This window comes from Melospiza melodia, chromosome 2 (assembly GCF_035770615.1).
Source record: "Melospiza melodia melodia isolate bMelMel2 chromosome 2, bMelMel2.pri, whole genome shotgun sequence".
Classification (NCBI taxonomy): domain Eukaryota; kingdom Metazoa; phylum Chordata; class Aves; order Passeriformes; family Passerellidae; genus Melospiza; species Melospiza melodia.
This window is the reverse complement of record NC_086195.1, coordinates 66,765,141-66,790,246: the sequence shown is the minus strand read 5'-3', so window position 1 is coordinate 66,790,246 and position 25,106 is coordinate 66,765,141. Positions and strand designations below refer to the sequence as shown.

General features: G+C 44.5%; 1 protein-coding gene across 2 annotated transcripts in view; it reads right to left on the bottom strand.

Moving 5' to 3' along the window:
- Positions 1 to 838: 838 nt before the first annotated feature.
- The window catches only part of USP35 (ubiquitin specific peptidase 35), a 27,129-nt gene continuing 2,861 nt past the window's right edge, over positions 839 to 25,106 (bottom strand). For both annotated transcript variants that reach the window (XM_063148716.1, XM_063148715.1), the window contains exons 2-11: positions 17,160 to 17,856; positions 15,877 to 16,012; positions 11,992 to 12,121; positions 10,476 to 10,577; positions 8,442 to 8,600; positions 7,503 to 7,696; positions 7,288 to 7,381; positions 5,609 to 5,715; positions 3,593 to 4,808; positions 839 to 2,418 (exon numbers count right to left, since the gene is read on the bottom strand). In XM_063148716.1, the coding sequence (XP_063004786.1) occupies positions 2,248 to 2,418; positions 3,593 to 4,808; positions 5,609 to 5,715; positions 7,288 to 7,381; positions 7,503 to 7,696; positions 8,442 to 8,600; positions 10,476 to 10,577; positions 11,992 to 12,121; positions 15,877 to 16,012; positions 17,160 to 17,841 (2,991 nt within the window). In that variant the 5' untranslated portion in view covers positions 17,842 to 17,856 and the 3' untranslated portion in view covers positions 839 to 2,247. The remainder of the gene's footprint in view (positions 2,419 to 3,592; positions 4,809 to 5,608; positions 5,716 to 7,287; positions 7,382 to 7,502; positions 7,697 to 8,441; positions 8,601 to 10,475; positions 10,578 to 11,991; positions 12,122 to 15,876; positions 16,013 to 17,159; positions 17,857 to 25,106) is intronic.

Below are 25,106 nucleotides of genomic sequence, written 5' to 3'. Positions count from 1 at the left end.
GAGCTACAGTGTCCAAACCAGCAATGAGCAGTGTTCCTCAAAGGTGTGTACTGGAACCAATACTATTTAATATCTTCATCAGACATAGGAGTATTTGCTGAGTCCAAAAGGGAAGTCCAGTGCTAATAATTACAGGAAATCAAGAGGGGCTAAACTGGTCAACCTCATTACACCACTGACACTCTCCAGGCTGCCATCCATGCTGAGAACTGCATGCTGTTTGCCTCTGCTCATCCCAGAAAATCTTGGGGAAAAAAATAAGACATGCTCAGGAAAGAGCTTAGCTATGATACAGCCTCTCCAACATTTTCCTTGTTGGTTTGACTATCTGCCTTCATTACTTAGATTATGATCTCATCAAGTTAAAGACAGTCTCCTACAAAACCACCTTAAGACAAACAGCACAGAAAATGTCTTCAGGTGATATTCCAGAGTAAAGAAAGGAGCTAGCATGACAGCAACAGGAAAACTTTTGGCAACCTCTTTGAACAGGAAATAAATAGAAGACTAGTAATAAAACCAGGAAACACTGTAGATTCTGTGACACTTCAGCTTTGGGTCTTCATTTATTTCCTCTCAGCACCTGACTTAAAAACAACAAACACACTCCACTGCTCATCTACAAGGCTCCACTATTAATATTGTGATGTTCTTCTGGAGGGCACACAGCTCTACGCTAAGGTTCCCATTCCATCTCTGTCTGATCCCCTCTTCCAAGCCACCACGCTGCAGGACTGTCCCCTGTCCTTGAGGATTGATGCCTCAGCTTCCCCATCTCTTTTTTTGACCCATCAGCCCCATATCAATCAATACTGCAACAAGACAATAAGTCTGTATGTTGAATTAATTTCCTTTATTTATATATAGGAAAGACAATAAAAGAATATGATGGTCTACACCAGATATTTGACCCCAAGTGTCCTCTCTAGCAGACTTTCTGCTCACATTATCCATAGCAATGTCTCTGCTCTGCCTTTTCTTCCACAAAAACACAATACTCCTACCCCAGTACGCCATGGTCAGGATTAGGCCTTGCACTTAGGACCTAAGGCACAAGACTCTGCCACTTGAGCCAGAGAAATCTCTACTACAGGTGTGAGGGAGGAGCAGGCAGGGGAAAACAGCTGGGGAGGGACATGGGAGGGAGCTGTGGTCCTGTAGATGTGCTGCTTGGGGCTTGAGTTGGCCATCTGCCATCAAAATCAGCCCCTGTTCCATTACTGATTTATATAATACATTGGTTTACACAGTATATACTGATATTGGATTGCTATAACATATCTGGTTGGGCTACTCACCTTGCAAAACAGCATTTAAAACAAAATAGATCATGAGTTTAGGGGGGCTCTGTCATCTGCTGCTCAGTTCAGGGTATCCCAAGGGAAAACCCAAATTTTAAAGGGCAGATCCATCCCAGAAAGCCATCAAATGACAGCAGCAGAAAGAGACTAATGGGGTCCTAAGGACACATCTGGAAAAACAGCTGTGTGTCTTGGCCTGCCGTGCACACTAAAAGCATCCAGAAGTCATCAGTAACACAATGGGTCTTCACTGAAGCCCAGAAACCCCAAATGCATCAGGTCAGTCTCTCTTGGCGGGAGAGGTTTGTGCCCCTCAGTCTCTTTTGGGTGTCTTGCAATAAACAAAGCAATAAAAAAGTATAAACTCCCTCTGGTTGACCTGACACTGATTGTCTTACAAGCTCACTGCCTCACAGACCAGTACTGCTACATTTTGGCATTTTCCAGACTTTTTTCTACCTTTGGGGTTTTTCATGGGGGGTTCCCAAACCACATTAAAAAGAAATATAACAACTGAGCAGAGGTCACCCCAGAACCAACTCAGTGCCATGGGAAGGGCTGCAGACAGGGTGTGCATGGGACATCTCCATCCCTGGGGCCCTGCTGGGTCTGTCTTCCTCCCCACGCCTGTCCCTGTCACCTCCCCAGGCTGGTGGCATGGCTCACAGCAGGCAAGACATGGCTATGATGAAGCAAAAGGGCACTTCTCCGAGCTGTTGGCAGCTGCTCATTTCTGCGTTAGCTTAGGTACATTAAGGCATGAAGACCAAGTGCATAGGAAGCAGCGAGACCCTCCAGGCTCCTCCAAATCAGCCCCTGAGACCTTTTCCGTTGAAATGTTTCTCAAATCCTCCTCCGAGATGCTCACTGTTATCAGGACGAGGAAGAGGAGCTTCTGGCTTTGGGCTGTCCCCATGGACACTGCCCATGTGGCTCAAGGTGTTGGCTAGAAGACGAGTCCATGGAAGGAGCCGGATCCGCCCCCGCCCGCTGCTGGGCTGCAGCCCCCCGAGGAGCTGTCATCATCCTTGTCCCTGTCCAAGTCTCTCCACCACAACGGGGACTTGGGCAAGGCAGAAATATAGGCGGCTCTGTTCCTTGCTTCTTTTTCCTGCTCCTGGGAGAAGGAAGGGGAGAAAATAGCACAAGGATATCAGCACATAAAAGACTCAAGTGGAGGGGTGCTCCCACCATCCCTGAGGAGCCAAGAGCCTGTAAGGTATCCCCTGGGAGCTCCCTTCAAATTAAAGTGGGGTGTGACGGCCATGTGCTCTAGAGCTCAGCAGGAGGGATGCAGCAGAACATTGCAGCTCTTTGGCGATCACACCCAGCCCTCCTGTGTCACCTGTGGGAGAGAAGGGACCCCCCAAATCGCCCCACATGCAGGTCATGTCATATGAGACACTGTTGTTTGGAAAGCATTGAGCTCCATCAGCTGAATGGAATCTGTTCTACTTCGTATTCCCAGCTCACCCATCTGCCCAGGCAAGCTGTGGATGCCCCATCCCTGGAAGTGTTCAAGGCCAGGTTGGATAGGGCTTTGAGCACCTAGGTCTAGCAGAAAGGGTCCTTGCCCATGGCAGAGGGGTTGGAACTGGATGGTCTGTAAGTCCCTTCCAACCCAAACTATTCTATGATTCTATGATAAGAAGAGAAAAAGTTAAAAAAAGAAGACTTTGCTTGCAATGGTTCAGGTGAATGTCAGAGGTGGTAGGAACAGCTAGTTACCAGTGAGTGAAGGTGGGAAGGAGAGGAAGGAGTAGAACGAAAGGAACAAGTATTTTACAATGAAGGTGGTGAGGCACTGGCACAGATTTCCCAGAGAGTCAGGAAATCTGCCTCCACCCCTGGGAACATTCAAGATCAGCCCACATGGGGGGGGCTCTAAGCATCTGAGTTGAAGATGTCCCTGCTCAGCCTGCAGGGGAGGTGGACTAGATAGCCTTTAAAGGTCCCTTCCAATCCAAACTATTCCATCATCCTCTCTTTTCCAGGCACTTCAAAGAAAATTTTGGGCTGAACTTTCAGGAGCAGACAATAGCAAATCAACCCCAAGCACAGCCACAAGGTGTCTGGCACCAATGTCAGCACCCAGTTTAATCAGGAACGTATAACCTGTTTATATCTGGGGGCTAAAAATGAAAAGGGATTTCTCTTCAGGGAGCTGGTGGATATCTGCAGGATTTTAACCACAGGACAGGATCCCACTGCTGCCTGGATTTGTGGGAACGTGGCCCATGAGTCGGACAGCTGCAGGACCGCACCCTGCTGTGCACAGCAGCGGGAGTTACCTGCAAGAAGAGGATGTTATCTTTGGAAATGGCTTCCATCAGGTCCTTGTGGAGGGACGGCTCTCCATGCAGGCGGCTGGCCTCAGCCAGAGCCTCATGCAGCAGGCAGCTCTGCCGCTCCGGCCGCTGCCGGTAGAACAGGACATAGGCAGTGTCCTTGGGGAAGAACGAGGTGACGTTGCTGACCGATTCGAAGGAGGAGAAGGAAACTCTGGTGTCATTGAAGAGGTACCACTGGATTTCCAAGTCCAACTGTTTGTCAGAGGCTGGTTTTGGCACCCCATCCTGGGGCTGCCCGTGGGGGACGGTGTCAGTGCACTCCCTGGAGTAGCAGTAGTAGTGGCCACTCTCGGAGGAGATGCCTGAATGCACCACCACACTGCAGAGGTCATACACAACAGTCATGAAGCCACTCCCTGGGACAGCACCGTCCTTCCCATGCTGGCAAACCTCCTCAGTTTCCTCTGGAGCAACAAGGATGGGTAGCTTGAGCACCACAGGGATAGAGACATTGTCCAAGATCTTCTTTCTCTTCATAGTCCGTGGGTCGAAGGAAAACCGCAGCAGTGTGAGGATGAGGTAGTGCGGACCCTCTGTCAGCTCTGCCACCTTCTCAGCATCCTGCAAGGATGCACATTTCTCACAGTGGTATTTATTCTCTGCTGTCAGTCTCTCTGGGGATAGAAAATAGTTGATTAAATCTGGGACAGATCTGGAGTCCTTGGGAGCACATGCCTGCTCTCTGAAAGTTGAGAGAGGGTCTTTGGCTGCATCCACCCCAACACCATTGCCATGCAAGGGATTTGCTGCTTCTCCTTGTTCCTGGGAACCTAATGTTTCCACTGACATTGATGGGGCTGCATGGTCACTGGCCATGGGGGCCTTCCTCTGGATCCAGGGAGAGCCCATGAGCTGGCCTGCATTTTCTGGAGGCTCAATGAACTGTGGGCCAATTTCTTCCACTGGTAGAATAGGTGTGCTCCCATGCACATTCCTGTCCGATGGAGGAAAAGCCAGGGACAGGTCTGTGAAGACTTCTTCTCGGGAGGAAACATTCAGGCACTTCAAGCAGCGGATCTTTGTCATCATTTTACCCCCAAACATCTTCTCAATCAATGTCTTGTTTAAGTAATGATGCTCCACCGCCTGAGGCGTCAAGCTGGATTCCTTGAGTTTCTGGTAGATCCTTTTTCCAGTTTTTTCCTCTTCATGCAATCTTTGGCAGGGGAGAAAAGGCTGTGTTATGCATCAATACAACACCAAGAGGCAGTTTCTAAAGTAGGGCTCCTGTTCTTCACTGCAAGTAGTTAATCTCAGTTAACCTGCCTGTACCCAGGGGTCTGATGCATGGGAAAAAGGTGGGAAAGAGTCTGACAGGATTTGGGAACCTGAAGTACTCATGTGCCACTGACCACATACTTCTAGAAGGATCATTGGGACACCAGAGATTTGGTATTTCTAGGTAAAGGCAAGAATCAATATTTTACAGAGTAAGCTGAGTGGCTTGTCAGGTGAGTGTCTAAGGTTGGTACAATTTTAGATTAGGTATCAGGAAAAATCTCTTCACTGAAAGGGTGAAGGGAGTCAGACATTGGAACAGACTGACCAAGGAAGTAGTGAAATCACTGTTCCTAGAAGTGTTAAAAATGTGTAGAGGTGGCATTTAGGGACATGATTTAGTGGTGGACTTGTTAATGGTTGGACTCAATGATCATAGGGGTTTTTCCAACCGTAATGACTCTGTAATTCTATGAATTCCTTGTGTCCTCAGAGCAAAGGCAGAAATTTTCAAGTTGAACTAAGTTCTGACCTAACCCCTAAAATTGTCCAAACAGGGTTTCATTAGAAACAGAATTTCATTTCAGACCATTCTCACTATCCCAACCCTCCACTCTCCCAGCTCCTCTGGGTCCCAGCCACGTGCCCTGTTTGCATGTGGGTTAGCACTAAACACTACACTGGGGTTTGGGGACGCTGTTGTGACCAGGCCCCAGGATGACGGCGCTCGTCACGTACCGGTCCAGCAAATACTTGAGGTACTCTGAGCAGTCCTGCTGAGCTCCAGGGGTGAACCAAGGTGGCCAGGAGGCAGAGAGGAAGCTCTCAGGGGAGATGGCAGGTCGCTGGCAGCAACACAGAAGAAAAGCATTTAATCCTAGAGATTTTTCCTCAATTTCCCAAAGGGGGATGGAGAGAGGAGAGGAGTGGTTTTTTAGGTGGTCCACTGGGAGCACAGTGTTCTGTGCCTGATAAGATCCCTTTTTTCCCCCCTACAAAGGCTAATCCCAGTGCACAGGAAGACCTTCTTGGTTTGCTGCAAGCCAGGATGGTAAGGATGAATTTCAGACATTATTCTATGTATACTTCTATAAAATAAACACATGGATATGTGTTTATCATTCAATTTTTAAATGGTTTATTGACCTGACCCAGATAATTCTACTTAATTCAGCCTGAATTTAATTTGCTGCTTCATTTAATTTGATCAGGATCTCTCTCATGAAATCCTTTCATAAAAAAAAAAAATCAACCAAAAACCAAAAACAAAACAAAACAAAGAAAAACCAACATCAAATCAAAACAAAAAAACCACTAAACTTTCACCCAACATTCTGATCACTGCAGGCAGATAATCTGCGTTACCAGATAACGTAACTGCTGTCATTAGGAAGCAGATATTTAATTAATATGGAAAAAGACCCATTTTTGGAAAAAAGGTAACTTCAAGAACAACCCAAAGAATAAAAATAACCAAAAGGAAATTAACAGGAAACTATAACCATCAGCTACACCACATGCTTCTGTACTAGCTCATCACAGAACACAGACACCCTAACCTGCCATCAAAACCTAGATTCTACTATTACTCAATATTAAATTTTACAGGATGTCTATATTTCCTCCTCAGGTCATCTGTAGTGACATAATACCACAATGCTACCAGCCAGCTCTGCCAGTCAAGGCTTGGGAAATGAAGAAGCCTGGATGACTTGCTACCCAGCAAGGGAAAATTCACTGCCTTTCCAAAATCTTGTCTTTCTAGGGACAGAAAGATATATTTTCAAGAGAAGAATTAGATATGACCTAGCTGTACCTCCAGGAGTCACTCCATTAAATTTCACATTTGCAATGGGAATATTTACATTTACTTAAGGGTGTTATTTTTATTTTACTTTCCTCACATACAGAGGATTCAACAATCTGGAATCTAAGGGGATTTTTATAATTATCCTTTTAACAAAACCACTTTTAAAGCAATTTTCTCTGATTGCTAGTGCTTTGCTGGGCAGCAGTGGGACAAGGGAGCTGCTCCAGTCTTCTCCCTTGCTGCACAGCAAGAAACAAAGCCTCTGCTTCACACCAACAGGCTTCTCAGCTGACCACAGATGTAAACTATTACCTAATGGACTTCGTTGTCAAAAACATTAGCTATGACATCAGCCCAGCCCAAGAAGACCACAAACTAAAGACAGGCAGCCTGGTGTGAACATAGCCCACTTTCATGGGTGATAGGAGTTTCCCTCCACCTCTCCCAAAATTAGCCTCCTTTATATAAACAAAATTTGTCCCATTACAAAATCCCACCAAGATCCACAGCTCCTTATCAGCACGTTGGAGCCAGCAGGAAGCAACTTGGAGACGAGCCTTTCCGCAGCCGACAGTCCAAACAAATAACTAAAACATGAAATAATTACCTGACTGTGCTCCAAAAATGCAAAGAGCCACTGGAGCTTTGTCATCAGGGGCTGGGAGTTGCCCTCAGTTAAATTCAGCACCGAATGTCGAAAGCTGTGAAAGAAAAGCAGAGATGCAATCTGTGAGATGGAAAATCAGTGTGGGACATGCAAGGCTGGAGTGACAAGCAACCCCTGGAGCAGTCCTGAACGGGAGCAAGGGAGGAAAAACTCACTCTGAAGCCATGAAAAGAGATTGTATGATGCTGTTCATGTAGCAAGTGTTTCCCAAGTTAATTAACCCAATCTTTCCTGTCTCTGATTTAGATGCCAGGCGTGGGTAGAAGCAGGCCAGCTCGTTCTTCTGGGAGGTCCAAGCATTTTGTCCCAACAGGTGTTTAATCCGGTCTTCATTTGGAATTGGGAGAGCCTCGGAAAGAGAGATCTGTGTTACAAATCATCATCTGTCCTCACAAGGGGAAGCTGAGGGCAGGCACTAATCCCTTCCCTCTGGTACTAGTGACAGGGCACAAGGAAACAGCATGAAGCTGTGTCAGGGGAGATTTAGGTTGGATATTAGGAAAAGTGTTCAGCATGGGATGGCTGGACACTGGAACAGGTTTCCCAGGGAAGTTGTCATGGCACCAAGCCAAGAAGCATTTGGACAATGGTCTCAGGCACCTGGTGTGATTCCTGTTCTGTGCAGGGTCAGGAGTTGAACTCAATGATCCTCGTGGGTCCCTTCCAACTCAGGGTATTCTGTGATCCCATGACTGACGTTTTCCCATGAAGAAATAGTAATGGGCAACTGCAAAACTCCTCTGCTACAGGCATTCACACAACTAATTTTCCTGCTCTTCATATGAACCCTCCTCCATGCACAGAACAGTTTATTTGTTTGTATTAGTCCTTTAGAGGCATTTCAGAATAAAGTTATAGCTAAAACCTACAGGCACCATCAGGACTTCTGCAGGCCCACCATTTGAGAAGTAACTTCCTTCAACCTGCCTACACTGGGCTCAGACTCCGAATTTTAATCCCCTTTCTTCTACCACCATCTGAGTTGTTGAGGTCAGGATATCCCTACCAGTGAGACAGTCCCTCTATTCTAGCTACTGACAGAGATGCCATTCCATATGGAAAGCAGTAAAATGACTGAGAAGGGCATGACTCACTTTAACTGCTTCTAGGACTGGTTCATAGAGGTCTGGGAATCCTGAGAAGCGGAAGAACATGCAGTGGATGAGCTCAGCCAGCTGCTCCAGGGAGCTGGTTGCAGAATTGGAATCCTCCTTCTTCAAAGAGGCCACCAGCCTGGGGATGTGAGGGAGTAGCTGGAAAAGAAAAATTCACTACAAAAATTATTCCACGTTATTCACAGAGTGTTAATACATTTAGGGGAATGAAATTCACCTGCAGGCAGAAAAGACAGTAAACAGGAGTTAATAAGGACAATAAACAGACTTCAGTGCCACTCTAGACTTCGCCCTTCACCCTTTGAACTCAACAGCAACTCTCTTGTAGATTTTAGCAACCTTAGAGGGTTTTCTGTTGCATGACACCTGCAGGTTTGTGCTGCTGCTTTGCTGAGCTGCAATTGCCATTCTTTAATCTCCCCTAAAGCCCACATCCACGGTGGAAAGGATATGCTGACTGCCAAGTGCAGGGATTCAAACTTGCAAGGTAGGTAGATGGGATTAGCCTACAAGAAATGTTGTCTGCTGTGCTCTTAATTTTATACTGAATACACTGTACTGGAATTGGTATGGTGGGATGGGTAGCAACAGGCATATAAGCAGCACAGTCTTTATTTTTCATTTCAAAAACGTAAAAATGCACGAACAGATGCAAATGCAAATGATCCATTGCTCACGGGCACCCTCTGCTGACCCTGCAGCTGCACACAGAATTAACAACCGATTTCCAACCCTGCAGATGTGCTACAGTGACCCAGGCAGTTACACAACCTCTTTCATATTTATATTTGAAGTTATTTTTAGCCCAGTGTAATCCTGGAGAAAAGTATCAGGACCCCATTCCAGCCATTTCCAGATCATCTCTTTCTCACTTGGTCTTCTTCTCCTCTTTTCCTTTCCCTTCAAAATGTTGAGATTTTAACTATTTCCCTTCCAACAGAAAAGGTTGTTGGGGAAGAAGATCAATTGCAGCACCTTTTTGTACTCAGAATTTTGTAATCAGAATTTTGCCAAGCTGTGATGTGAACAATTCTCAAAACCCTTCCAAAGTGCCAGGGCAAACACAAAAAGACATGGTTTGGCCCTGTTGGGTTTTGGGTTTTTTAAATAAAGGAGGAAATTTATGCTTATGGGCTACAGATGGAAACTTCAAGCCAAGAGCAACTCACAGCTTTTGGAGTGTTTCAAAACTTGATGTCCAACTGAAGACAACACATTGGAATTGCTCTATTTTTAGAAACCAAAGAGTTTCTCAAGAAATTCAGGTTCCTTCAAAGTATCTCCAGCTGAGGAGTGAGAAAGCATCAGTTGAAAATGTTGTCTAGCTTTGCTTTTTTATAGCTTTATCTGTTCTGTGAACTTCAGGTGAAAAGCCAAATATAAGGGCTTTAACCAGAAAGTACAAAATCAAACATTAATAGGAGTAATTTTTCCATCACTGCTTTTATCAGTTCAATCACTACAAGCATGCTTTTGCCTTCAGCCTCGCTTTTTAAATTCAGCATTCCAGAGGCAACACCAGCAGGAAGCAGAGCTGTGCCTTAGTGCCAACAGCAAAACAAACTATAAAATATCACTGTGGAAATGAAAAGTGGATATCCAAACGTTGCCAAAAGTTGTTTTTGCTTTTAACATGTAGTGAAGTGTTCTGATCCAGTCTTCTGGTCTTGCTGCACTGATGTTGTTCAAACCTTTCAAAGACGACGCACCACTTAAAGAAATGGGTGCCACGCGTTGGTGACAATTTAAAGTCACACGTGGGATGGGGCCCACTGAGTCCAACACACAGGAAGGCACCCGCTTAGGACAAGCAAGGCCTGTTAAATAATGTATTCCCTGCCCTCCACAGTGAGGGCCTTCTGAGATGTTCTCAATGCAAAGGCTCCACCAAATGCACTCCAAAGCCAGAGTGGCAACATCTGCCACACCTTAGGTGCCCCCCTATCCCTGCTGCCCCACAGCAGGGTTACACTCAGGACAATGGCCTCAGCCAAGTGCCAGACTCAGCCTTACCAAGTGAAATGCCTCGTGGGAGTGCTGGAAGCTCAGCAGCATGTACTGCAGGACAGACAAAGCCCCCTCCCTCACAATGGGGTACAGCAGCTTGGAGAAGACCTGGTGGAGGAGAAAATAAAGCAAATGAGAAGGCAGGATCGCACTGCAACCAGCAGGAGAAAGGAACAGTAGGAAACAGAGGCACTAGGCATCTCCAATGGCCGCTGGTCTCTTCCTACTCCATGCTGGATGTTGAAGCAAGCAGCCTGTAACTAGGTCTCCAGAGTCATCTCCTGTCCTGAGCATTGGCTCAGGGCACCCTTAAAAATAGTGTGTGGGTTATCCTCACCCTTTCAGCCTTGTGTAATGCCTCTGTGACAGTGCTGCATCTCCGTATCCCCTCATGAAAAAATTATGCAAGCACAGCAGAATGCTAGATTTTCTAGAACATGCCTTTTAATTTATTTAGCTATTTGGAACTTTATCACTAACCTTTCAGACAAAGAGATAAAAACAAGTATCTTTTTCAAAGGCTACATAATTATATTTGTTCTACTTTACAAAAAATACCTCTATACCCTCTACTGTTGTCAGATCATAACTTCTAAGGGTTTCCAAAAATCACATGTTATTTTATGGGCTGCGTCCCTTTCCTATGTATTAATAATGAAAGGAAAGAAAGAAAAGCCAGAGATGCTTGGCTACTGTCCCACTGCTCAGTGCACTTGAGGGATCACAAAGACAAATGCAGTTATTGATAATGTTCCAGTACTGACAATTATAGAATGATAGTATCATTTAGGGGAGAAAATACCTTTAAAATCATTGAGCCCAGCTGTTAACCCAGCACTTCCAAGCCCAGCATTAAGCCATGTCCCTAAGAACATAGTTTCAGTAGCTTCTATGATGACTTCTTCTGGTGGGTCAGGTGTTATCCCCATTATATGAAGGAGGGAAGAGTCAGACCACAGCATGGAAGAAGTTCTGAAATAGTGATCAGTATCCCTTGGGACAGCTTGATCACAATTTTCAGGGAGAGCAAGTACTCACTGCTGCAACAGGGGATGGCAATGGCAGTGGGGGCTTTATCTACACTAATAAAAGAACCAAGACAGGGCACAGGCTTGGAACTGACCTGTGACTGTGCAGGCTATTAATACACTCACTGATATGTATTTTACCTGTGCCAGCCAGCAATGACCCAGGCATGGTCAAAGGAGAGCATGTCACATTCCCAAAAGCAAGTGTTACAAGAGCTTCATAGTTTGGGAAGCAGAGTGTGTGACTGGTTTGAAAATCCTTGGCTACTTTATTTCATAACCTTTAAGATATCAGTACCTCTGCAGACCATAACCTGCAGAATCCCAGGTTGTTCTGGAGAACATCATTCCTAGCAGCAAAATCAGTATCCCTTGGAACAGCAAACTCTTTTTTCTCTATACATCTCATCTTGTCATTTGAAAGGCAGGGTGATATTTCAGGTACAAGATGGTATTTCTGTGGTTCACATTCACATTTAAAAGAGCCAACTGACCTTTTCTATTTTCGAAAGAGTGACTTCAATCAAGATGCTGAACTTTTTCACTGCAGCCAAACCCTTCAGCAGAGCAATGATCCACTTGTCTATGTTCTTTCCCAGGGGCCAGGACACCCAGTCAATCATCCTGAAATGAAACACAAACTCTTAAATAAATTTAATGCACATACCTGTAAAAGTCAAGCTCCACTCTGGGTCAAACCTCCTCCAAACTGGTGTCGAGTCACTGGGATGAGACAGGCTCTGCACAAGGCATTTCACACGTTATTCAAAGCACAAAAAAGCCTGAAGTAGAAATACCCCAATGTCACCATCACACTGTGGTTCTTCAGAGGATCAGGCCCAAGTCCATTGAGTAAAGTGGGAATTTTTTCCAAAAATTTCAGTCTAGTCAAATTCAAGCTTTTAAAACTGGTGTTGTGCTCTACATACTAGTCATGTGAGGATTTGATTGAGGTCTCTGCATTGTCACCATTAGAAAACAAATGATACTGGTTTGATCTCTGCATTGTTACTGGTAAGGAAAAAACACTCAGATTAATATATTTTAGTTTTCAGTGTGGGAAACACTGATTTCCAAAAACACATTAAAAAAACTCCACCTGGAAACTCTAATAGAAGTCAATTATTCCTGAATGTCACAGGGAAAAAAAAATTATTTCTAGCCATCCAACCAACATGTTGTCAAGTTTCTGCAAGAAATAAGTGCTTTACAGAAGTTTCTTGTAAAACAATAACCTAAGTGATTACACATTGTTTCTGTCAAAATTTAATGTTAAACAACCAGGAAGCAAGTAAGACTTGGAATCTCCAAGTATCCAACTTTGCTGGCCATTTCAGTACTTTTGATTTGAAGACACCCCAAACCTTCAGGCTACACCTCAGTTCAGCTACCTTAGTCAGTTCCTTTTACTTATAAATCTGTATCTTATGCAAAATAAAAGAAGGGAAGATAGATAACTAACCACCACAAGGCAGAGTAGGAATTAGTGAAGTTTACAAGGAACTGGAAAAATGAAACTCTAGTCAGTAAAAAAACCCTGAAGAGCAGAATATGTTGGTGTTGAAAAATAATAAAAGTCAAACTGAGGTGGATAATAAAGCAAATGCCAGAGAAGCTTGCACAGACATTTGCACCGCAGGAGAACAAGGAATGCCATGCAATCCCTGTATGTGAAGATGCAGAGCTGTCAAGCATCACCAACACAAGAGGAAGATCAAGGAGTCACAAGGAAGACCCTGAGGATTAGAAATGTAGAACTGGAAGGAAATGTATTGATTCAAAAGGCATGCAAGGCACCAGAAATGGAGGCTACAGTAACTCATCTGCCTGAAGACAACCAGGCAGATGCCAGGTGATTACAAATTCCCAGTGTAACAGCAGCCACGGAAAGGACCATCACCACCTGTGGTGCAGAAAGAAAGGTGTTCTCCATAGCAAAACAATGACCTCAGGTTGTGGTCAGGCTGCCATGGTGAACATGGTGCACAAACACCACCATCTGTGCCCAAGACCAATGAACTGTGTGGAAGAAATCTGTTCAGGTGGTAGGGGAAATGACGAACACTTCCTGCAAGAAAAGCTTAAAATAACCTGGCTTGTTTAGCACAGCCACGAGAAAAAGCAGAGATGGGAAGGGACTGCTCTTCCTGCACCTATTGAAGGAATAAACACCAGGGAGGCAAAAGATATTTCAGCTATTTCTGTTGGCATAAGATCAAATGAACTGTAAGATGGCCAGAAATACACACAGACTGGCTCTTAGAAGAGAGATTTGACCCACTAAAGCAACCCAGTGGTGGAAGAACTGTGAAAGAACAGCAGTGGGAACACAGTCCTGCTTCGAGGAGCAGAGTTGAACACTAATGAAAGGGGTCTGTAATGTCAATGCTATAAAGCAGGGAGATGGATCCAGAGATTCAAAGATCTTTTTTCTCCCTATCTTCTTTAAACAGGCCTAAAATAACCTTATTTGATTGAAGCTATACTTTGCTAGCACTGGTAGCTAAGTTACAGTACTGCCTGTGTTGCTACAGTAGGAAGAAATTACATTTTAAATTCACATTACACGATCCACAAATATTTTAGTAGTGATGACCCTAATTTGACAGAAGAGTCATTGATTTGGTATGCTAAATTTTTAAAAGCCTAGACCCTGATCTCCAGAGATGTGAGTGCCTGCATAGCTGTGAGACAGCAGATGCCTTCTGCATCCAGACCTGGGCTCTTTGGAACAGATACATCCCCAGGGGAAAAAAAATAAAACCCAAATCTGTGAGCACCTCTGACATCACAGAAGCACAATAATAGAGTTTATCTAAAAATAGACAAATTCTGTAAAAGAGCTTGTGGTGTGCACTTATGCCAGCAGGTGACAGCCTTGCTTTTTCCACCACCACTTGTTCTTTACAGGCTTGACCAGAAGTTCTACATAAGTCCAGTTCATTCCCCTGCTACTCCCAAACCCAAACTTCAGAAAAAACACTTCTGCATGAATTCAGTTTGTCAGGGATACTAGGGTAAAAGATCTTCAATTTGTACATTTTCCTTTGATTTTCTAGGCATGAAGCTCACCTATCAAACAGCCTGGGGTCATGCTGGTTTTGGGGCACTCATCTGCCATAAACATGCTGCCAAAACTTCAACATTTATCCTAAGTGATGTTAATTACATTCTGTGGGCTCTGACTAATTATTTACTCCTCCTTCTGCATGACAAAGTCTGTTTTAAGGAATGATGCTGTTGATTTGGCAATCTCTGTATTTAGACACCGGCACTCTAAGAAGATTCATCTGGAGCTTGTAGCCACAAGTGTCCAGAAGGAGAAAAAGATGGAGAAGAGGGTTAGGAACTGAACTGATAACCTAATATTTTGTCTTGGGTTGCTCTGGACTCTGGGAAAACCATGATCTTCCCCAGCAGGCCAAAGAGAAGTAACTCCTTTCTGCATACATAAACTTCCCACCAGGAATAACATGTTTCTGTCATGTAACCTTACTGGGAAGGATACACAAATCCTGTAATAAGAAGAGGAAAAAAGATGCTTCCAGTGAGATCAAGTCAGAGCAGCTCCCTTGTGTTAAGTGCACACCCCACTGCATGTGAATATCATTTGTTTAAATGGAGACCTCTAAGGGAAGCATGGGTTAAAGACAGAATCATGGAATAATTTAGGCTGGAAAATATCCTTAAGATCTTTGAAGATACACCCAAGCAAGTGCACAGCCAGGCACTGGAGCACAGAAGAACTGTAGGACTTTGACATAAGAGTGCAAAGACGAACCTGGTGATGCCAAAGAGGGCACGGGTGCTGCAAAGACCAGGTCTGGCATGTCAGGTAGCCTTTCACCCACTACTCTTCATCATGCTTTGACTAGGTCTCCACTGACTTTGTCTGTCCAGCTGCAGCACACCCACCTGACAAAGGCCAAGGTGGGACCTGGAAACAGCTGGGCATACCTCCCTCACCTAAGTCTTTAGCTGTGACTGGTGGCTTAAGAAGATATCCTTCTGAAGGGAGACAGAGATCATAATGAAATCATGAAAATGAGATTTTGGGGAAGAAAAAGGCCTCAAGAGCTTCAGGGAAAAAAAAATCAAACCTCTTCAACATAGCCTATATTGGACATCCAATAATGCAATTATTTATAAGAAAATAAACTAAATTAAGCCAAACAAATATAATAATAGTCATAATCATAATAAAAACCACTCTTTATTCTAGTTCTCTAGGGCCTCAGGGCTAGAAGAAATGATACAGAAGTTTTCCTTTCCCCTACACACTCCTCACCAGGCAGCACCAGCCAAGCTGTTTGGGCTAAAACCACACGGGGCATTTCTCCAAACTGAGTTAAAGCTTTCACTCCCACAGCCTCTCCTACCTGCCAATGGCCATCATCATTTGCACATCAGTGATGCTGTCATCATTGGTCAGGTTTCTTATGACGCCATCCATGAGCTCCAAAGGGACAAACTGAACCACGCTGGCCAAGGCATTGGAGGGTGCTTCCTGTTCCTCTGCAAGACAGGAATCACCCCCAGCAATGAAGATGTTAGTTGACAGGAAAAACAGGCACACTAGGTCATTTCTTGTCCTAAAAAACAAGTAATTTCTGCCCACAAAAAATAGAATAATAGAATTGTTTAGATTGGAAAAGCTTTCAAAGATCAAGTCCAACCCTTAACCCAGCGCTGGCAAGTCCACCACTAAACCACATCCCCATATGCCACATCCACACATCATGGAGCAGATACTGAGCTGCTGCCAACGAGCAGTGTAGAGTCCACCTGTGCTAGGAGGATAATTCCCCAGATCCCAGTGCAGCACATAATGAAGCTGGATCTTAGCAGATGGCTGCTCCCTTAAGCCATATGTAGCCCCAAGGGAGGAAGAGATTACAGGCACATGTTTGGCCCCACTCAGGTACCAAATTTCCTCTGCTTGCTCTCTTTTTACTAAATATTGCAAATAATTGCAAAAGGATGCAACTGCAATTTTGCCTGCCTGGAAATGGGCCTCCTTCTAATGGATGAGACCGTCATACTGAAAAACCCATCTCCTGTTGTCTCAGGAATAGCTAAAGCAGGAGCTCACTAGCCTTTCATGGCACAGGTACCTCCCAAAAACCTTCTGAAACCCTCCACAATAACCTAAAAGCCCCAGAAGTTGAATAAATATTCCATGTCTCACCCTAAGATGCAACCAGTCTTCAGAGAGTCAGTAGAGCTTCATACCTCTAGGTCAGTGAGAAATAACTGCTTAGCTTTATCTCTGGTAGGGAGCAGGCTGTGGGGCACCACCAAGTCAGCCAAAAGAGAGTGGCATTTCTAAAAGCTCTCAAGTTCCACTCTAACAAGCTGCAGATAAGATGCTTTCCCTTAAGCCCAGCTGATGTTGGAAAGTGCTGAACACAAACTTATGCTGCAAATGCTTCGATCCTGTTAACAGCTCCCGTCTGGAGACTCCCTCTGGTTTCAGGGTGATATTGTTTTCCCAGCTCAGAACCCTGGTAACTTTTAGACATGCTTGTCTGTTATATTTCATCTGCAGCTGCATTTCTGTAGTGGATGAAAACCCTGCAAGATGTCAAACTAATTGAGTTTGACTTCATCAGAGCCAACATTTACATTCCCAGCCTTTTTTTAATTATTATTTTTAAATTACCTGTTGAAGAAATGATAGTGAACAGTTCTTTCAACGAGGGCAGGATGGCTGAGGTCTGAGTCCTCCAGATCCTCTGCAGCAGACCACTCACTTTGTTCACCTGCTCCAAAAACTCCATGATCTCCTCTTCCCCCTCGGAGACGCACTGGAACTGCCCGATGCACCGGATCAGCTGCTGACAGAAGAGGAGCTGGTGCTTTCCTGTGGGAATGCACTGAGGATGCTGCGTTAGAAGTTTGCTGATCTTCGCACACTGCTTGGGGCTGGGCCTCTCGCACACTTTCCGGAGCACCTCGATCCTCAATAAGCTGAAGATGCTGTTTGCTGATGGGCTTTCCAGGACAAACTGCAGTCCTAACTGGATATAATCAAGGACATAATGGCTTCTCTTCCCCAGAGGTCCATAGCCTTCCTGGAGGAGACTCAGCAGGAAGCGGACGTTGAAGAACTCCTCAAATTCCTCTGGGTGATAGTGGCCATAGACCTCCAAAACCTCTTTCCCAATCTCTCTTTTATACTTGGTGTCCCCAGTGAGATAAAGCTTTGTCGACAGCTCCAGCATGGACCAGCACTGCTCGCTGTCCATGGGCTGCTTCGATGCCTCGATGACGCGCCTCACAAGCCCTTGCTTCACGTTGTTGGGGTAAGAGGACATCACTACAGCTTCCAGTATCTTATCCATCTCTGCTCCCTGCTCCTAAAAGAGAGGGACAGAGCAGCAGGTTAGTTCTGCTGAGCTTTTAAGCCCAGGCTGGGGCAAGGGAGGCCAAAAAACCAGAGCTATCTGGAACCACTCTGAAGAGGGTAATTCTTGTGGCTTTTTCATGTAGCATTCAGAAAGGTTTCCACTCTGGTGATGTTTGACTGAGACTAAAGACCCCAGATGGAATGGATACACAAAGATACAGAACTTCTTCTGATTACTCACAGATTTTTGTCTTGCAAACAACTAAGTACACACCCACAGAAGGCACAGTGGGGAATTAAGGGAGCCAAGGTCTTACAGTGGTGTCTCCTCACTCAGGTGTCCTCAAGAGGCAGAGATAGTCCTGATGATTGTCTTCACATTCAGGGAAGGAGAGAAAAGCCCTGGGAAGCAGAGGTGGGATTGCAGCCTCTCTGTGCAATGGCAGGGGTGTTTGTTTAACATTTACACCGTGCTGCCAGCCACTCCATCTGAGTGGTGCAGTCTTGGCTGCTCCCCAGGGACCTGCCGCATTTGTATGCGGGACCAAAGCAAGCGGGGAGAGAAACTGCAGAGTCAGGCAAAGTTTCCCATTTGTCACAGCCTGAATTCACCAGCAATAAAGCATTGGAGAAGAGTTTAAAAAAAACAAGGAATTCCCAAGGAAAAGCTCAGAATAACATTTATAACCAGTTGTTGGATGTACTACTGCACAAAAGAAACAAGAAACAAAAAAACAAAAAACAAAAAACAAAAAAACAAAAAACAAAACAAAACAAAACAAAAAAATCCCACCAAAAACTAAACCATTATAGAGTGATAAAATTAGACAGTCAGGATTTCTTATAATGTATTACAGGGACTAAAAAGGCTCATCCACAGCAGGTCCCCCCAGCACAATGCACTGCACAAATACACATTTGGAGAAGGTCCCTTCCTGCCTATAGCCTAAAATGAGCCACACTCATCTGACCAGAATAATAATTCCCACCTTTCTGTTCCTCAGCTCCCTAATCTGTGAAATGAGAACAACATGCACCAGTTCCTAGTGGGGCTGGTGGAAAGATCCTTCATTAGCACTTGAGAATCATTTAAAGTTTTTCAAGTGGATGGGGTTACAAAGAATACATATGCAGATGACAGGTACCCCAAGTATGGTTTTCACAGATGACAGCCAGAAGAGACCTCGGCAGATGCCATCCAAAGACCATGCCATCCCTGGAGAAAGCCTGTATCTGAGCCAGAGAGTATCTTAGCTCCTGGTAGACAGCTGCTTGAGGGTGGAGGAGTAAAACCGTGCCAGACACAAACATCAAGCTTTGACTCACAGCTAATTGGCTGGGAAGCCTTCCTACTTCACTAAATATCACCCCTTCCCATCATTGCTTGCCCACAATCTCCCAAGATGACAAAAAACCATTATCAATAAATATATATACGTGTATATATATATATATATATATATATATATATATATATATATAGCCACCTCAAATCCAGCGATGACCACAGGCTACATTGCAATTCCTCTCCAAGAACCACTTTGCCCTTTCTGGCCCCTGCCTGCTGACTCATACATTCCTCTGCTCATGTGCTGGATTTATTTTTCTCCCATCAAGCACTATTGCTGCCTTCACTGCAACAAGCCATGGCAGAGCTATTGCTCTCCATCACACTGTTTCCCCAGGATAGAATATATAAGCAGGACTCCTGAGGGACCAGCCTGCATTAAACCAGTGGGAAACGAGGACAAGATAAAAGGAGAAGACAAAATCCCACAGATAATGTCTTTTCACCTCAACAGAAAGTACCACAGTGTCAGCAAAGGCTAAAAGTCAACCTGGAGAGCAGATGGGGCTTGCAGACAGTCCAAAATCAGGAGGAGCATTTGTCCTTGCTGTAGCTCAGGGGCTGCCTTGGCCAAACACAAACTGGCACTACCTGCAGTCAGGCTGGTAGCCCTTTCACCTCCTCTCTGCAGGTTCCCAGACTGATCCCAGACACCCCAGTCATCTGGCATATAGATAAGGGGCCAGGAGGAGATAGGAGGATCTACAGTGCTCATTGGTTATGTCTCACTATGACTTCCCTGGAGCAATCCATGCTGAGCCAGGCACAGTGATTTGGAAACACCACACAGGCAGGATGGTCAAACAATGGCTACAGCTCTTTTAGACCTAACCCCACAAATCACCACAGTCCCCTGGTGTATGTGGTGTTGGGTGCTCTCGCTGTCTCTCTCAGGTGGGATGGCTGCCCACCACTGTCCCCACTATGATGGTGCTTTTAGCTACTTTAGCATTGCCAAACCTCACCAAGGTTTTGATGCAAAGAGTCTAATTTCATCTGAATTTGAGATAAACTTGCATCTCCTAAAAGGGCTTGGTTCTTCCTCAGGCTGATGACAGAAAGGAACAGGAGGATGGGCTTCCTCAATATTGCTGCCTGGAGTGCAACAGGGTCATGTCTGACATTGTGTAGTAGGACAAGGCTGAAACAAACTCCCTCCACAGTCAATAGGCAAACAAGTCCCAAAGGACCTTCTTCGTCAGCAGGAAACATCATAATGACTTATATGGACATAAGGACCTGGAAGACACACAGGGAGAACCACCTGAGTTGACCCTGTGGTGAAGGGTACATGGTCTCCTCACCAGTGAAGGGCTTTGCAGGACAAGGCTGGGCTTTAGCTAATACAGTCCTACCTGCACCTCTCCAACCACCCTGTGTCAGTGAGAGGGGACAAACAAGCCCATGGCTCTGCTGTGTATCAGGGTAGACCAAACTGCTCCCTGGGTGTGGGCCAGACAAGGCCAGGATGGAGGATGTTAGCCAGTCCCTACATTACAATCTGAGAATTACATTAAAGCAACATTTAAGTGGCTTTGTAATATGCAATAATAAATATTATAGTCTTAAAACTACACTAAAAAAGCATTTAAACTAAAAGATCATTCACATGTCAAAGGCTAGGAATTAAGAAGGCTAATTCAAGACAAGCAGAGTTCCAGATGCTTTCAGAGCAATATTATTTTAAGCAGCTAATATTAACTTTTTCCCCGCCAAGACCTCCATGGAAAGTGAGTCAGGGTTTGCAGTGGAGGAGTAAAGTGCTTTGGAGTGTTGTCTGTAAGATCACTGTCTCATTTGTTGTAGAAATTGGAAGTGTGTCATAAATAACCCAGGGAACTGCAGGAGAGGGAAGGACGGTTCACTGTCGAGCAGCTAATGCTACCTTGGAGATCTGGTCCCTGGTTCTCCTCTGTTTAATACTGAAATAAAGAGACTAAATATTCAGACAATCAGGCTTCTATAATGAGTGTTCCTGAAGTAGCACAACCTTTTGCACTTCTTCCTCACCAGCATTAACAACACACTGAAGAGCTGGGAGGAATGGCTCATTCCTGCCTATGAAGAGAACAGAGTTCCTGGAACATACAAGGATGAAATAGAAGGTCAAAGAGTTAATTATTAAACTGAAGAGTCACATTGAGGTTCCCATCTGTTTTGTAGCTCACATAAAACACAGAGTACACAATATGAGCTTTGGAGGGAAAAAGAAAACATCCCAGGAAATGGCAAAACTGTTCTGCTACCCCAGTGAATGACTGGCAGGAATAACACATGCAAAATCACAGAATGAGGAGAACCTTGGGAGGTCTCTAGCCCAAACCCTGAACAGCTGAAATCAACGCCAGCTGCTCAGGGCTTTATCCATTAAGGTCTAGAAAATATTCCAGGATGGAAATAATACAACAACCCTGGGCAACCTGCTCCGGTTCTAATTAGGTCATTGTGGGAAGGTTTACCCTATTTGCAGTTGGAAGCTCTTGTTTCAATTTATGCCTGTTTTTTCTCATTCCACCTGCCTTGTACTCCTGGATTCATCTCCTCAATAACCTCCTTGTAGGCACTGGAGCTGTTATCTGTCAGTGCCCAGCCTTCAACAGTTCAAGGGGTTAGTCCATCCTAGTTGAGCACATCCCCAGCGTCCACCCCAAAATACTTTGCATTTGTCCTTGTTGAATTCCATGAGGTTCACATCAGCCACAGCATGTCCCGGCCCTCCTGTTTGGTAGCCCTGTCCCCAAGAGTATTGACTACTCCTCAACTCTGGCCTCACTCACAAATTTGATAAAATTAATTTCATCTCCTTTTCCACATCATGCATTAAAAGTATGTAAAAGGCAAGGTCCTAGGATAGTTTCAGCCTGCTTCCTACCCAATTAGCAGTCCACACATCTGTCTGTGATATAAGGATGGTGCAGGGCATCATCTCAAAATCCTTACTGACATCAAAGATGCTTGCTGACCACAAGATGGCTCCCTGCAAGGACAGACACTCAAACACACTCTAGAAACCAGAGAGAGAAAAGGAACTTAAGCAAAGAGCAGCATTGGCCAGCTTAGTGTCACTCTCCAAACTGGTAAACTGCAAAAAAACCCAAAACGCAGTCACGGGATGAAATCACCTTTGGCTTTGCTTGTGTCTAGTTTTCATACTCTGTACTGTTTCGAGCTGTACTTAGAGTTTTCTTCTGCCCATTCTTTTTCTTTAATTAGGATTCATTTCAATTGAAATCTATCCAATTCCTTCTAAAACAATTCATTCCTTTATCCCTGCCAGCAGCAGATTTCCAGTAAAGTCTCCTTAGTACTTTTTGCAGAATGTGGTACCAATTCCCACACCCTAGGTCTTTAAAAAGCTCTGAAAACATAGATGCAAAGTGTACCTTACCTTTAGGGAACCTTAGTAATAAATTCAGCACATTTCCTACAATAGCTTCATAGAGACTTTGATAAATACCACTAAAGAAGGAAAAATAATTCCCACCATCCACATGTAGAGTGATACATAAAGTGGTTTGCCTCTGACTTACAAAGAAGAAAAATATCTACGCCCCTGAACTCCCTGGAGGTGGGGAAGTGCAGAAATGAGACTCACCTTTTATTGTCCTTAACTCCTGCCAAAATAGTTTCTTTTATGTCAGCCAAGACATTACTGCTATTCCTGCTGCATCCTCCAGGCAGCCAGGCAATTAGGGCTCAATCCTGCAGCATGCTGAGCTGCTGCAGGATAAAAGGGAGCTCACATAGTGCCTTGATAGGCACTATCAAATAGACACAAAAAATACTCTGTTCTCTAAAATTTCTACAAAATTTGCCATGACTTGGTATACAACTTCCTGCAATGACCAGCCCTGTTGTCACCTCTCCGGGTCTGTTTTCCAGAAATATCGAAGTAATTGTGTAGTAATAACTTTTTTTTTTTTTTTTTTTTTTTTTTTTTTTTTTTTTTTTTTTTGCGGAGAATAAATGTCCAATGAATTCATAGGCAAAGAGGTTTTTTCTTTGTTCAAAGTACATCTCTGTTCATCCAGCTAAGAAGGGGAAACCACAGCCTGCACATCATTACCACATCTAATAGATACCCATGTTATTGTAGCAATATGAAAACTGAGGCACATCTAGACCATGGAATCATGGAATGGATGGAAGGGACTTAAAAACTATCTAGACCAAAGCATTTTCACAAGGAGATGGAATAGGCTATGATAGAGCCAGCAGCCAAGCCTCTCCAGACCTGCAAATACATTAATGGCAATGCTCCACTGTCCTTTGCTTTCAGCTGCTGAGTTGAACCCCATAAAGTGGCAAGGCAGAGCAGAGCACCAGGGTAATTTTTATGAGATCTAAGCAGAAAATCAGAGCTAATAACTGCAGAAAAATCCCATTAAATAGCCCTTTAGAAAAAGAAAAAGAGACTCTACCCATTTGCAGTCATAACAAGGAAAAAAATGCCAGCACAGAAGACTGGCTGAATTTTTTGCATATGATTATAATCTGCCTTTTTAAATTTACCTTTGCTTTTCAAGGAGATCACATATTCCTTGCTTCCTGCCCCAGACTGTTTTCCAGTGGCAGATTGCATTCCTGTTGTGTGTCTCCTACTCACTAGAGTTAATTACTTTTGGCTGACGAGGCTCTTCATGCTTTTTATCCTCGGAATCAGAACTGCCCTTTAGTACAGCACCGATGGAGATTGTCCTTCACCACAGGCAGCAGATTTGGAACAGGACATTGCCCTGCACCACAGGCAGTAGCAGATTTGGAGCAAGAGGCTGTCCCCACACTCTGCAGGACAGTAGCTTTCAGTTCTCTCCAGAGAGTGAAGGTTTATTTAAGGCATTGTCACCCAACTGGACTGCTGGCATTTTGCATGGCTTTGCATGCAGGAGCTCCACCTTGGGAACAATGAGTTCCTCTCTTGTGGCCAGGCTCTTTTAAAGGTCTCAAAAACATAACCAACCAGAAGATACCTATTTGCAATCAGCCTAAATTTATCATATAGTAGTCCCTACCTGTTAAAAAATTTGTTGATACTTTAGACCCACAGATCACTGCAGATCCTTTTCCTTTTTTCCACAGTGCCATGTATTTCATGGTTCTTTTTTTCCTCTAAAACATCATAAATATGTTTGACCACATCCTACAATTCTATCAGCCCTCTCCAACTGACAACAGTGCTGGGCAGGCTGCCCTATCTCAACCCATCTATCTTACCTACCCTATCCTGCACTCTTATTTCTTCAGTGCTTCTTCTTTGATCCCTTTGGTGCACACAGATCCCCAAGTTTCTTCTCTTGCTCTGTTTTTCGCTGTTTGGTACTCAGTCACCAAATAAAAAAAAGGCTTTGGCTGGATGTCAAAGCAATCAGTGCACCACCAAATAAAGCCTATGGCTCTTTCATCCTCTCTTTGTGCAGACTGCTCCTCCCAGCTCCATTCCTCCCCTTCAGTCAACAACCACAAACACACATCTCTAGTATCTACTGGTATCCTTTTCCAATAAAGCATCTCAGAACCATCACTAGCTTATTATCAACCATCCTGGTACGGATACAGAAAGCAAGACACAAGGACTTAAGTTCCTCTCTCCTTTGAAAACCAGCAGGAGAGAAAGGGTCATCAGGCAAGGCTTGCTCAAACCACCAGACCAGCAGTGACACACCACTGGTTCTGCAGGTAAGCCCAGCACCAGCTCCACACAAAAATAACCCACCACAGCTGCTTTTGATCTCTCTGAATTTATTTGACATCAGATGGCCAAAAGCTCTGTTCTGCCCGCAATAGGTAAGTTTTCCCCAGTTTTCCTCCTCACATCCTCCACTTGAAGGTATCTTCCTTTTCTTTCCCCAAAAGACTTCTGCTTTCCTGCTTAGCTAGAGCTCTTAGCCTGGGCTGTGACACCCTACTTCCAT